Source organism: Melanostigma gelatinosum (genome assembly GCF_949748355.1).
Source record: "Melanostigma gelatinosum genome assembly, chromosome: 2".
Classification (NCBI taxonomy): domain Eukaryota; kingdom Metazoa; phylum Chordata; class Actinopteri; order Perciformes; family Zoarcidae; genus Melanostigma; species Melanostigma gelatinosum.
In genome coordinates this window covers 1,985,850-1,999,532 of record NC_136635.1, presented here as the reverse complement: position 1 = coordinate 1,999,532, position 13,683 = coordinate 1,985,850, and the positions used below count along the sequence as shown (strand labels likewise).

Sequence of the window (13,683 nt, the reverse complement as noted above, 5' to 3'; positions counted from 1 at the left end):
CTCCAATAAGTACACTAATAAAAAGTAAATTCAACGAAACAAAATGTTAATTTGAGTTTATTCACACATTTTGCGTTTTACGTTTGAAAATCTGCATAATCTGTACATTCAGTAGTTAAAATTGAGGAAGACTTACAGCCATTTGATAGCCACATAAGACATGTATGAAGTGTTTCCCTGACGACCAAAGTCTGCTGAGGAACCGATTGGAGAAGGCAGTCATTGTATGACAAACTCATTCACACACAATACAAAACTGGTACTGCAAAATGGCATCGTATCAAATCCAGAATCCCGTACAGAGAGATGAACGCAATGGATCATGAACCATGACTGCAATGTGGTGGCGAATATTCTGGCATGATTTACACAAAAAGTAAATTTTCTCTCACATCTAGGCATTCTATATTATGAGTGAGTTGAAGGGGGGGGGGGGCTGCACCCTGAATGCATCATCAAAAGACTTCGCAGTAATAGTCAAATCAATTCGATTCAAGACATCAGTAAACTACTTCTGGACCTACGATCAAAGACACAGCCCATATGCACATTTACAAAACTCACATTGTCAAATAGAAAATGAATGCTTGTCCAAATACTGTCTGGTTTCGTGATCATTCAATTTCAGCGACTGCCTCTTTTAGAGGAAACAGCCTACCGGTACTCAAGTGTCATTGAGAAGACTGAGGGCTGTACCTGTGCACCAAGAGACACCTGGCCCTCACAGAGAACAGGCTCTTTCAGATGATCCTTATCTAAATAAAAGTTTAGTGTTGGGAGCTTTCGAATGGCTGTCAAAGTAGAACATAACAGAAGTAACTCGGGAGTATTCAAAGTATACATTATCCCCTAAATCTGTAGGGATTGACAAAATATGTTTAAACTTGTTACAACTGATGACCAACTGGAAAATACAAAGTGGTCACCACAAACATTACCAAACTCCAAGGGCACCATTAAACAAATATCAACGCAGCATTCAATGGATTAAGGGCCGATAAACGAGGCGACAACAGCGATCTTACGGGCTCATCGTATGTTACATTGTGTGAGATGGTCTCATAAAGTCTTAGTTGCAATCTGCAATATCAGTTTTGAGGCGTGTCAGATTGTGTGAAGAAGCTTTGGTGGATCTAGATAGAAATAGAAAAGACATATGAAAGCAGAGGTATGTCATCTACTCTCTGTAGATCTGTTCATGTTTGAATGCAGCCAGTTTTCTGAGGGAGGAAATGAAATACCTTAACAATGATATTAAGATGATTTTGTAATGTTGACTATTGGTGCTATTAGAAAATGAGATTTTTGATTTTTTTAAAAATCAGTCATGCAGATATCATGACGAAATGGGTAAAGACAAATAGAACAGTCTGGTAAGATGGTCACATCACTTTACTGTAGTGCAGCATTAAAAAACATATGCCATATCCAAAATTTAAGACAATAACTTGTCTCATATCACAATATCGATATATAATATCAATATTTTGCTCAGCCTCAGAGGAAATGCACTCGCTGGTTTGTTAGACCTTTGAGGACACACAGTGTAAAGGGGCCTTTAGGAACCAGAGGACACCAGACAGCATCCTTCACATTCAGGCAAAACCAGACTGCATTTAGAGGACCTTTAATAAAATAGGACTGGTTCTGTCAACCTGTTACTCCACTCACTTTAAAAGGCAGACTTTGACAGATGCAGCCCCTGAAATAGGACACACGAGTGTATCTTTGTGGTTGTAGTGTGTTCAATGCAGCTCCCCTAACCTGGACACTCACTATCCATCTTCCTATCGGACCCACTCGCCGCCTATTTGTAGTCCTGTTTAAATGTATTCAAGTGTTAATCTCAGTTTACCAGCATAGAGCACAGTTTACATGTCAGAATGTGCACTTTTCACCAAATGTCTCGATCCAAAGCTGCAGACAAATCCAAATATGAAAATGACACTGACATGGTAATGCAGGTGAACATTGTTGGAATGGATTTGTGAATACAACATTTTAGGAAAACAAACTTTAGGTGCAACACAACATCATTAAACACATGCAGAGACACAGAAAGAAATATTTCCTGTGGCATGGGGACCATTTAGATCCCAAATCCTATATTTTATTTAGATTTGTCAAAATGAAAAATTCACAGTATAATCTCCACAACAGAGTTACCTGCAAGAGATGATGAATTTTAAGAAAGCACCCAACATTTCTGCCATAAAGATCGAATGCTGATTCCAAATAATTCTCATACGACAGAGTTCTTCAACTCAGAAACACACAAATTAAAAAAATACTTGAGTCACACCAAACAGATCACAATACTTTCCACACTTTAAATACATTAAGAATACCAGAGATCATTGCTTAAATAAATTCTACAAAAATATCTGTTGTACATGTAATATATTTACATTGACTGTAGCTTGTGGCGATTGTGTCAGTGTTATCCAAAACCTTCATCATCAATGAATCCATCAACAACTGGTCCAGAACAGAGTTCTATCACCGTGCATTTACTCCAAACTCAAACGTCCAACACATAGTGTAGACAACTGGTAGTATCAAAGTATTACTTCTACCCATCAAACTTAAATTCCAAAATCATTTCAACTGCGTGTTATATTCTTGCTTGTTATTATGAAATGAATTATTGTCCCGTATCAGGGAAAACACTTGAGCAATGGTTGAGTGTTACTTTTGGCTGATACACTCTCTGGTGTTGTTGCAGCACACAGCAGCAGTCCCAAACCGCCAGATGCATTTATTCATTTGGCCCTAATGAAATGATTGGACGGGCTACCGGCCGACATCTTTTCTTCTGACATAGCTAGCTAGCTCTGACAATGGGCACAACACCTGTCTCATAGCTAGCTAGCTCTGAGAATGGGCACAACACCTGTCTCATAGCTAGCTAGCTCTGACAATGGGCACGATACCTGTCTCATAGCTAGCTAGCTCTGACAATGGGCACGATACCTGTCTCATAGCTAGCTAGCTCTGACAATAGGCACAATACCTGTCTCATAGCTAGCTAGCTCTGACAATGGGCACAACACCTGTCTCACAGCTAGCTAGCTCTGACAATGGGCACAACACCTGTCTCACAGCTAGCTAGCGCTGACAATGGGCACAATACATGTCTCATAGCTAGCTAGCTCTGACAATGGGCACAATACCTGTCTCATAGCTAGCTAGCTCTGACAATGGGCATAACACCTGTCTCATAGCTAGCTAGCTCTGACAATGGGCATAACACCTGTCTCATAGCTAGCTAGCTCTGACAATGGGCACAACACCTGTCTCATAGCTAGCTAGCTCTGACAATGGGCACAATACCTGTCTCATAGCTAGCTAGCTCTGACAATGGGCACAATACCTGTCTCATAGCTAGCTAGCTCTGACAATGGGTACAATACCTGTCTCATAGCTAGCTAGCTCTGACAATGGGCACAACACCTGTCCCATAGCTAGCTAGCTCTGACAATGGGCACAACACCTGTCTCATAGCTAGCTAGCTCTGACAATGGGCACAACACCTGTCTCATAGCTAGCTCTAACAATGGACACAACACCTGTATCATAGCTAGCTAGCTCTGACAATGGGCACAACACCTGTCTCATAGCTAGCTAGCGCTGACAATGGGCACAACACCTGTCTCATAGCTAGCTAGCTCTGACAATGGGCACAACACCTGTCTCATAGCTAGCTAGCTCTGACAATGGGCACAACACCTGTCTGCTAAATAAGTCATTGAAAAAATTGGAGATGCAGGCGGTGATTCAGAGGTTTGGAACCAGGCTATTTCGGGAATTTAAGTAAGTAATAATTTATTTCGGTTCTTATCAACAATTTTCCAAAAGGAAGAATAAATAACAATAGGCATTAGATTAAATGGAAAAACAAACAAGGCCAAAACAACAAAAATTGATCTCACTATTTGGTGATGGAACAAAATCAGGGAGTTTAATTCTCAAGTGTTTTTAAAAAGCTAGCATTACCCAAGTAGCTCAACACTTTGCTGATTGGAGTCATGAAGAAAATTCGACTTTAGCTAAGTAAAAAAAAAAAAAAAAGACTTGGCGAGTTTGCACTTGATGACGAGGATAAAACCATGCACATTTTTACAGTGACAACATAGATGGTAATACCGCTAACTGCTAGCTTCTTTTTGCCACAAAAAGCAGAAGCATTGCTCACATGAGACGGATCCATTTCCATTCGTCAGCCACTGTTCCTAATGTAAAAAGGCTAACATGGAGAATAGGAGCAGAGAACCAAGCTGGACAGACCTGTGGACATTTCTTCCAGATGACGAGGATAGTGATTGCATAGTCTTTATAAATGATAGTTTTAAAGTCAGCCTCTCCTCTTCTGTTGTTGTTGTTGCCTTCACACATTGTCAAACTTGTGTTTTAAATAGTCTTTCATAACCTTTGCAATTGGTAGATCCTCCAACAACTTCAAGCTTTGGAGGCCGATGCAGTGACGGATCTTTATACGACACAAGTCTTGTAGAGTCCGAGGTTGTCCTGCAAGAGGAACAGAAACCGTTATTACACAGTGGATTAATGCTCATTACTACGGCCTGACCCGTTCATGGGTGGAATGATTTTTGGCTTATTGCAGACAAGTCATTATTGGTATTTATCTTGGGTAATTAGTAACAAGAAATGAAAATTTGGAATGCCAAAGATAAGTGCTTGAGCTACCACCAATGTCTATTTTGCATAGTTTGTCCACAGGAGAGCACTGATCCTAGTTACCTGAAAACAGTAAAACCTAGACGAGCCTGATAAACAGCTCCATGACAGTATAAGAATGACATCCTCTATAACAGGGGTTCTTAACCTTTTTGACCTCGGGGCCCAACTTTTCAAGTACAAAGTGTCCCGGGGCCCATTCAAATATTAACACTATTAGTTTAACTAATTGATCTCACTCTTGGTTTGACTTGTATTCAATAACTATATTGTTACCTGTTCAAACTCCACCCCTATTTGAGCAAAACCGCCTAAAATGACATACCCAAATTGAAATAGCTGTAGCTTCTGAACCACTCTGACTATATGCATCAAAAGTGTCAGAACACCTGTAGGTCATACAGAAACAGAGCAGTAGGCCTTTGGAGTCAGTACAAATGGAAGATTTTTGTCAGCATCGTCTTCATTTTTTTCTTTTTAAAAACCTATCCATAACTTTCGCTACAAGCTAGCGGCTAGCTGAGTGTCTTCTTCTGCTTATTGGGGCTTGTTAAACAACTGACTGACGCATTACCGCCACCAGGTGGTGGGAAGCTATATTGTAACTGAGCGTCTCATGGATAACAGTAATATCTCTGGTGTCTTCAATTGATAACCTATGCGGTCCCGCGGACCTCGCGGCCCACAGATGCAAAACTGAAAGTTTTTCGCGGCCCTTTAGGTGGCGGCCCCATGGTTAAGAATCACTGCTCTAGAAGACACACGCTTGCACTGCATCTGTTCCTAGATCAGTATCCTACAAAGTCTCAAAGCTAGCTAATGTCATAGATCAGGCCTGGCTAACTCGCGGCTCTTTGCCTGGTTTCATGCGGCTCTTACGTTGATATCGAAGTTTGTGTGTGTTTTTTTTAATGTGCGTGTTCACTTCGCTTGAGTTCAATACGGTATTTTCGTCAAACGCGCATGTGCGTGAGATGAAAATACCCCAAAGTTTGGCAAGATGGGGAAACCATCATCAACTAAATCATTTATTTCCACCACCATGGAAGAATGGGGTTCATAACATCATCGATGAGTGAAATTGTTCCAAAAGCTAACCAAGTAGTTTTGTTACCTAAACCTAACTGCATTGTTTCCTGTTAAGGCGGAAGCTCATTTAAAAGACTGTATGCATGTAACCAGCGTAAATTGGCACCTGTTGCTGCACGAAAAATGACAAGTCACTTTTGGTGCGATATACAAACCGTTGTATGAGGATGAGCAGATGTTGGTGCATGTGAGCGTGCCCCAGTAGCCAGCTTATGGCCACCGCTGTGCACTGCGCTCATACGGCAGTTACAGCTGATAACGCCACCCTGACTCACGATGTCATCCTGGACGCGTAGCACGAAGTTAACACTGTTAGCTCTGTCACCACTGAGGCCTTTGTTTGCACTTTTAGCGCTGTGAGCACCATTAGCTGCACGCAAGCAGTAGGCAGGTGTTCAACACTTGTGCTGCCATCCTTTAACGCTTTTGCTTTTCCATATACAATATGGAAATCCCCTCAACAACCTTGACTACAATACCACACAGTACAAGCTGTAGACACAACATTTTAAACAAGCTTCGTTTATGCTGTGCTAGTAGCTGCCCGCTTGGTACTGAGCATGTGCAGCTCTACAGAGATGAGACAGAAGCGAGGTGGCTCACTCTTTAACCACTTCCATCATGGGTTCCTGGTCTGGATTCTGATGCACTGCATTAACAGCTTATTAGCTATGTTCCTCTCTACTGACCATCTATGACAGGGGTGGCCAACCAGTCAGAGACTAAGAGCCACATTTTTTACTGTGTTACCGCAAAGAGCCACATCATACACATGGGCACACATGAACATCACCCCATCCCTTCCTCACACACACACACACACGCACACTCACAGACTTCTGCTCAGCCAGATTTATTGTAAATGTCACACACCAACATGATAATGACGGTAATTGACTCCTACAGTACTAAGACCACAGGCCAGTCATTTTCAATGTGCACTGTCTCACACACACAAACTCTCAGTTCAACCAAGTCCACAAACAAAAATATAATAATTTACAATAGCGTTTTTCTTTTACTATGCATGTTGCTTAGTGGGACTTCTGGCATTCCTTGCCTTGAACAATCCTCTTCAGATCTGGCTTGTATTCCGTTGCCACTCGAAGCAATTCTTTCACATTCAGTCAGTCAGAACAGATCGGTGCTTTGATTTCACGTGTTTCAGGGTAGAAAACGCAGACGTATGTTGACCCAAACATTGACAGTATCTTAAGCGCAGCCCGTTTGACATTGGGGTATTTTTCCATTGGCAAGCCCCTCCGACTCGTCTAGCGCGAATGAAGCGAACGATGCAAATAAACACAAATGATCCCACGATCAAACTCCTGCGACTAACGCAATGCGGAAATTCGAAGTGACCCATTTTTTTACGGAACGAGGTTGATTTTTCTGAGCTGTCGCACCATAAACACATCATCATTGGCATCAACCAATCACATTGTGTGGAACGGCTTGAGTCCCACATATACTGTACATATATAATGTAGTAACTTTATTACTTCTTTACACCGTGACAATGTCAACACAGACCAGATCCAGTCCTTTTGTTCTTACCTTTCAAAATAAAAGCCCTAGATATATATATATATATATATATATATATATATATATATATATATATATATATATATATATATATATATATATATATATATATATATATATATATATGATATTCTCAGGCGAGTATTTTGCATTTTCCTGCCGTTCCTTCATCACGCCCCACTCACTGAGTGCAAACACTATCCTCAGGTTAACAGACTGCACACTCTACAGGAGGTAGCATTATGCCTTTTTTTATGATTCATTGACTTTGAAGATCAGAATCTAGACTTGTTTTTTTTTTAAATGATGTAGAGTATGTATAAGATTTTGGTAAGAACCTTTGTATGAGGACAGTTGACATTTGACATGAGAAAAACCGAGGGGAAGCAAAAGGGCTGGGTGTCTGTCATACAGTGTGGGACAAGCCTTTCATGGCACATGAGTTAATCCAGGAGGCAGAGGTGTAATCAATAACCCACAGATATGTGATCTGGCTGAGGGATTGGAGTCTCTGAAAGGACTTGTCTGAATCAGTATCTTTGATATCAAAGTGCAGGGGGCAGTGGAGGAATGCAGCCATTGTTCTCCAAATCACAATGCTTCAGGTAATGTTCCTCCACCCTGGGATTGTTCTGTGGCTGAACACTAGTCATTAGAACCTCGTGCTGGCACGCAGCCACCCTGAACCCTTTACATGTTTCCTCCTTTTTCCTCCTCACAACTGCCAATAAAAACTTGTTTAGTGCTGAACTTGTAATCCTTTTCTACACCCCATTCACTTTCACAGATTTCTCAGTTGTAGTCATACTGTCCTAATGTCTCAGTACTAGGGGTGTATATTAGCTACAATATTATATAGATTCTTCAGACAATAGGGGTGCAACAGATCATAAAACTCATGGTTTGCATTGTATCACAGTTTTGAGTCAAGGAGCAGCACAAACTAATAAAGGAGCAAATGCAAATTTTAAAGATGCGCCGATACCAAAAATCATTTGAACCGCTCTGAAGTCAGTGTAAACCATCAAAAGATCTAAATCTTTTCCTTTCACTTCGTTACAGTCATCTATAGAGGTTATATGCATAAAAACACAGTTCTAACCATTAGTAGATTTAATGAGGCATCATAAGATGCTTAGCGCTAGTGTTAGCAAGTTTAACAGGTCATAACCCATCGGTAATATTTATTTTTATTGCTGCATAAACATCTTCAAACTATTATATTTGAACACATCGTGATGATGTTATAATTTACCTTCGCCCAGTACTCGTTTTTACTGAACAGAGCCTGAACACATCATAATGTAACTCAGGAAACCTACGAACATCAGCTGTTAGCATCCATGATGCAAACGTTACTAGCTCTCCTGCTCATTTCATCACAGATTTGTGATATCAGGGGTCAACGCTCACGTCCTGATCGCATATCGTTACTGAACATCAGCCGATAACAACTGGCAGTAAAACTGTAGTTCCCACTCTGATGGAAAAACTGTCAATGAATCCGCGTTACACCACTATTGGCAAAGTATACGATAATTACTGATTTCACAAAGTCTGTCATGATATGATTTGGATTGGATGAAATTCAGGGGCCTGCGATCGAGCAGTATCATATTGCAAGTCTAACTAAGTAAAGTAACAAGGTCATATAGGTTTAAAAATAACAGCCTGCATGATTTATATTGATCTTTATTTTAGCTTCATTCTTATTTGTCAATAGAATTGTCTCTATTTTTTCACACTGTTGTACCATACAACCCATAGCTTTAGAATCATTCTTTCAACACTGGTTGTGAGTGCATGATGATCATTACAGATTGAAACATCAGCCTCTGTCAAATAGACATCTCTGTCAAATAGACATCTCTGCCTCCTAAGTCTCAAGAGTCAACTTGACTGGGCCCAGGTCATATTGCTGGGCCCCCTGGAGAGAAGAGGGGCACGGGAGAACCAGGACCAGGACCGCGCAGAGCGCACTGAAAGACCTTGCTCCAGTAAAATGAGGTTTTCACTCCGGTGCTTGGAAACACGACTACTTCCGTCCACAGGGGGCGCCAGAATCAACACGAAATGAAAGTTCCTTTAAGTAAAAGTAGTCCTATGAATAGTAAAACTTTCAAAATCTTACTCAAGAAAAAGTATGCAACTAAATAATAAAAAATATATACTTGCAGCCAAATGGGCTCTTCAGGTGTTACGTTATTATACTATTAGGTTATTATTATTACAGTAACAAGTAAGATGCATTTCAATGTAACTGGTTGGGTGGTTTAATCTACTTTAACAATGCATTGTACTTTGTGTACTCATAAATAAACGTAGTGAAGTAAAAAGTACAATATTCCCTGTCAAATGTAGGAAATCAAAATTATACTAAAGTAAAGTATTTGAGTAAATGTACTTAGTTACATTCCACCACTGATTACTACCAAACAGAACATGTGTATACCTGTATCAAAGTCACTTATTTATGCACATCTGCGGACAATTCCAAAAAAAGACATCATCAAAATATTGATTGCAGAAAATGACTTGATGACTCATTTAATGAAGGATTTATAGTATCAGTAATTTAGCATGTATGATATTTGCGAGTTTAAACTTTCCAAATGCTTTGCTTTTTTTGTGGTCCTATCAAGTATATTAAAAACCTCTGGAGTTTTTAAATGTTGGTGAGAAAAAAAGCATTATGACTTGTGTTATCATTATTACCATTCATAAGGTCAACTAGCTGTTAAATAGTTTTAACTCTGTGTGAACAGGTACCTATATGGAGCGCAGTGGGAGATGTAGTGTGTTGGTGAGACTCACTGGTGGCTTCCTGGAGGAAGTCTAGACAGGGCCGGCTGATCCCAGACATGCTAACAGACACAGCTACTGGTGTCTGGCCCTCGTAGTTCCTGGTGTTGGCATCAGCCCCGTACGTGTACAGCATCTGGGCGCACAGCACATCATCCCTGAGGGCGGACAGGTGCAGGGGCGTCTGGCCGTCTTCAAGGCGTCCCAGATTAGTGTCCGCTCCCCGCTGCAGGAACATGCGGCAGTACGAGTGATTTCCTTTGATGACGGCATATCGCAACAGGAAGCCGTTCTGAATGTCAATGTTGGCACTGTGGTCCAGAAGGATCCGTACACAACTGGAGCGCTCACGGATGATGGCCAACTGTAGCGGTGTGGTCCCTTTGTCACTCAGGGGGTCCACCTCGGCCCTGAACTCGAGGAGGAGACGTACAAACGAGTCTCGGCCGTAATGGGCGGCCACGTGCAGTGGCGTCCAGCCGTCATTGCTTTTTGCATTTATAATGTCACTGCGAAACTCGGATTCCAGCATCAGTCGGGCGATGCGTGCTCTGCCATGCATAGCAGCATAGTGAAGTGCAGTGAAGCCGCCAATAAAGTCCTTCACTGTGGGGTCAGCTGCACAAAGGAGAGTGGAAAGAGTTGAAATGAGAGGAAAATCCATAATCCATACAGAAGAGTTTTGCTTTGAGTCCACACTAACTGTCCCCTAGTTGGTATCATACTCTAGGTGCACTACGACACCTCAGGACTGTGACAAATACAGGGCGCCTGAGTTCAGACACAGCTAGACATTATGACCAAGCAACAGATTTCCTCAGTGTAAAAACTTGAAACGTCCTTTAACTGTTCATACCAATTTCCAGTGGGCAGGGATAACATGACTTTAGAGCAAGAGACAGAAGAGCAGTTGTACACACTAGTGTCAACAGTCAGGTTTACTTAAAGGAGCAGTGTGTGAGATTTAGTGGCACCTCCGCTCCCAGGTCGGAGAACTACGGTGGCCTTCAGGTAGGGATTGATATCTTTAGGATGTTATTACTACAAGGAGCTACTTTTATCAACCATTTTAAAAACAGACAAGATTAGATCTTATATAAATTAAGATATAACTGAATATTGTTTCTAGAGCAGCAACAGTTATGTTTACAACAGCAAAGTCACGAAATGAAGTCATTCATATCTCACTGGAAACACATGTCAATGAAATAAATAATGTTTCTGAGTGAAGTTTATAAATGATAACAATCAATAATGAAGACCACAGACATCAGATAGTATCAAACATGCACTATCCTCCTGTCTGCTTCATCTCAGCCAGCAGACACGTTCACAGTTACACGCTTCAGTTTCAGCTCCTTTGTAAAGGAAAAAAGAGATTTTTGCCGATTGTGCGTGCTATTCCCGTGTAAACATAGCGGCCGATTGAATTAGGTTTCACTTTCGCTGACATGTTCATGCTCGTTGAACAGATGTATTGATAAAGTAGTGAATGTTTTATTACAGGAACAATCGTAGTTGCCGTCAACTCTAGTATTAAATTACACCAAAACATTAAAAAGTACTAATAAAAAGCCACAGTGAGGTCGGAGCTTATCAATACTCCGATCTTTAATAATCCGAGGAAAGTTTAATACAGAGTTCTGGTAGCCATCCCTGCTTTTAGGTAGCTGCCGTAGAATCATAGTGGAGCAACATGACAGACTCCATGGAGGACGACCCGCTCCCTATGTAGATAGAAATGGCTTTTGCTAAGCTAAACAAAAGATTCTTAGTTTTGGGTCACGAATGAAAACATAGGTTTGCATATTATATTCCATTTCTGCCAATTAATCCCCCTAAATGGTACACACTGTTCCTTTAAAGGGCCATTCATCTACGCTCACAAACTGAAGCAATGCATTCAGTAAGTGAGAGGACATACAGTCGTCTTTAAGGTGTGTTTGGCAAAAGATGTAGATATAATTAAAGCTACAACAAACTTCAGTGACATTCTAACAGAACAGGTGTTTCTATTGCACCAGCTGTAGAAGTGTCATCAATAACTCTCTTTACTTCCTCGTTCACATGCCCATGCTGTGTAATTGCAATATTGTTGAGTTACGGTAATTACAGGTTTCAATTATGATTAGCAAACTTATATATTGCAGAAAATTCTGATATGTTACTATTATTGATATTTTTTATTGTCACTTGTGCTTCATTTATCTGCTTTTCTTGTTATGTGAAGCACTTTGTAATATCTGCATTGAAAAGTGCTGTAACCCTTTCATAATGATCATGTACATCATGCTTTATAAACATGCTTGTACTGCATTATAATCAGCTTATAGCACTGTACATATTCAATATGTTTTAGAACAACTATAACACATTATTAAGCATGTTATAACGACTATTTAGGGCAGGTACCATCATCACTGGTTACTGACCAGTATTATAACTAAAGTATAATGACCATAGTTGTCCTCTACTTTCCTGTTATAATCCATTACAAAGTATATATAAGTTACAATAAGTAGTTATTGTTTGCTTTAGTGATGTATCAAAGCTTTCAGACAAATCTCAGTTCTAAGTTTACTGATTGTAATTTAAACATCAGTCTGTCGTTGAAGGAAATAAAACCCAAATGTAACGGCCATAGTTGTATTTCAATGTGTTGTGTAACTTCAAATGCTGTTTATAGCGTCATATATATATATATATATATATATATATATATATATATATATATATATATATATATATATATATATATATATACACACACACACACACACACACACACACATCCTCAGATATAGATTTAGAAAACAAAATATTCAACATCACATATTGTAAGGACTATTTCCCTGCTGTTTGAAGAACATATGTGTGACATCATACTGTCTCTTCCAGTAAAATAATGACCTCTAGTGTTAAGACCCATTATGACATTATGCTCACCACCAAATGAAGCCAACCTCAACAGCAAGACGAAAAAAAGAGAAAGCCTCTGACCTCCATGCTCAAGAAAGACTCGAACACATCTCTCTTTTCCTTTGGCAGCAGAGAAGTGGAGCAGTGTCCAGCCGTTGGCATCCCGGATCTTGGGTGAGTATCCTTGCTCCAGCATTCTCCTGACCGTGCAGACATCCCCCGCTGCCACTGCAGCCTGGATCTGCAGCTCCTCATGAAGCTCAGGGTTCCTTCTGCAGTGATGGTTCAGCATCCTGTCACATTTCAGAGTGGGAATGTTCATCTGTACTTAACAGATGGGAATGCCAGTTTCTGACTCAGCTGCCAAGGGTTGGTGACCTCACTGTTGTGCACCCCTCGTAGACAGGTGCTTAGGAAGATGACGCCTTGCAAAAGGAGCGAGTACACCAAGTTCACTGAACAACCGGTCAAAGACGCAACATACACTCTCCTTTAATCAGGCCTAACGGTGTGAGAATTACACTGAATATGTGAGTGAAAATTAGAATGTGACTAATTATTTGGGCGCACACAGGTTGAGTAACAGAGTTCAGACAATGTGAAGATCAAAATACAGCGATGGGCTCA

At 40.5% G+C, this 13,683-nt stretch overlaps 1 protein-coding gene across 1 annotated transcript; it reads right to left on the bottom strand.

Moving 5' to 3' along the window:
- Positions 1-3,564: 3,564 nt before the first annotated feature.
- On the bottom strand, positions 3,565-13,354 carry asb7 (ankyrin repeat and SOCS box containing 7). Its single transcript, XM_079294718.1, has 3 exons — positions 13,138-13,354; positions 10,150-10,755; positions 3,565-4,527 (listed from the first exon to the last, which is right to left on the bottom strand). The coding sequence occupies exons 1-3, from the start codon at positions 13,346-13,348 to the stop codon at positions 4,388-4,390; spliced, it is 957 nt and encodes a 318-aa protein (XP_079150844.1). The 5' UTR covers positions 13,349-13,354; the 3' UTR covers positions 3,565-4,387.
- Between the last annotated feature and the right edge of the window lie 329 nt (positions 13,355-13,683).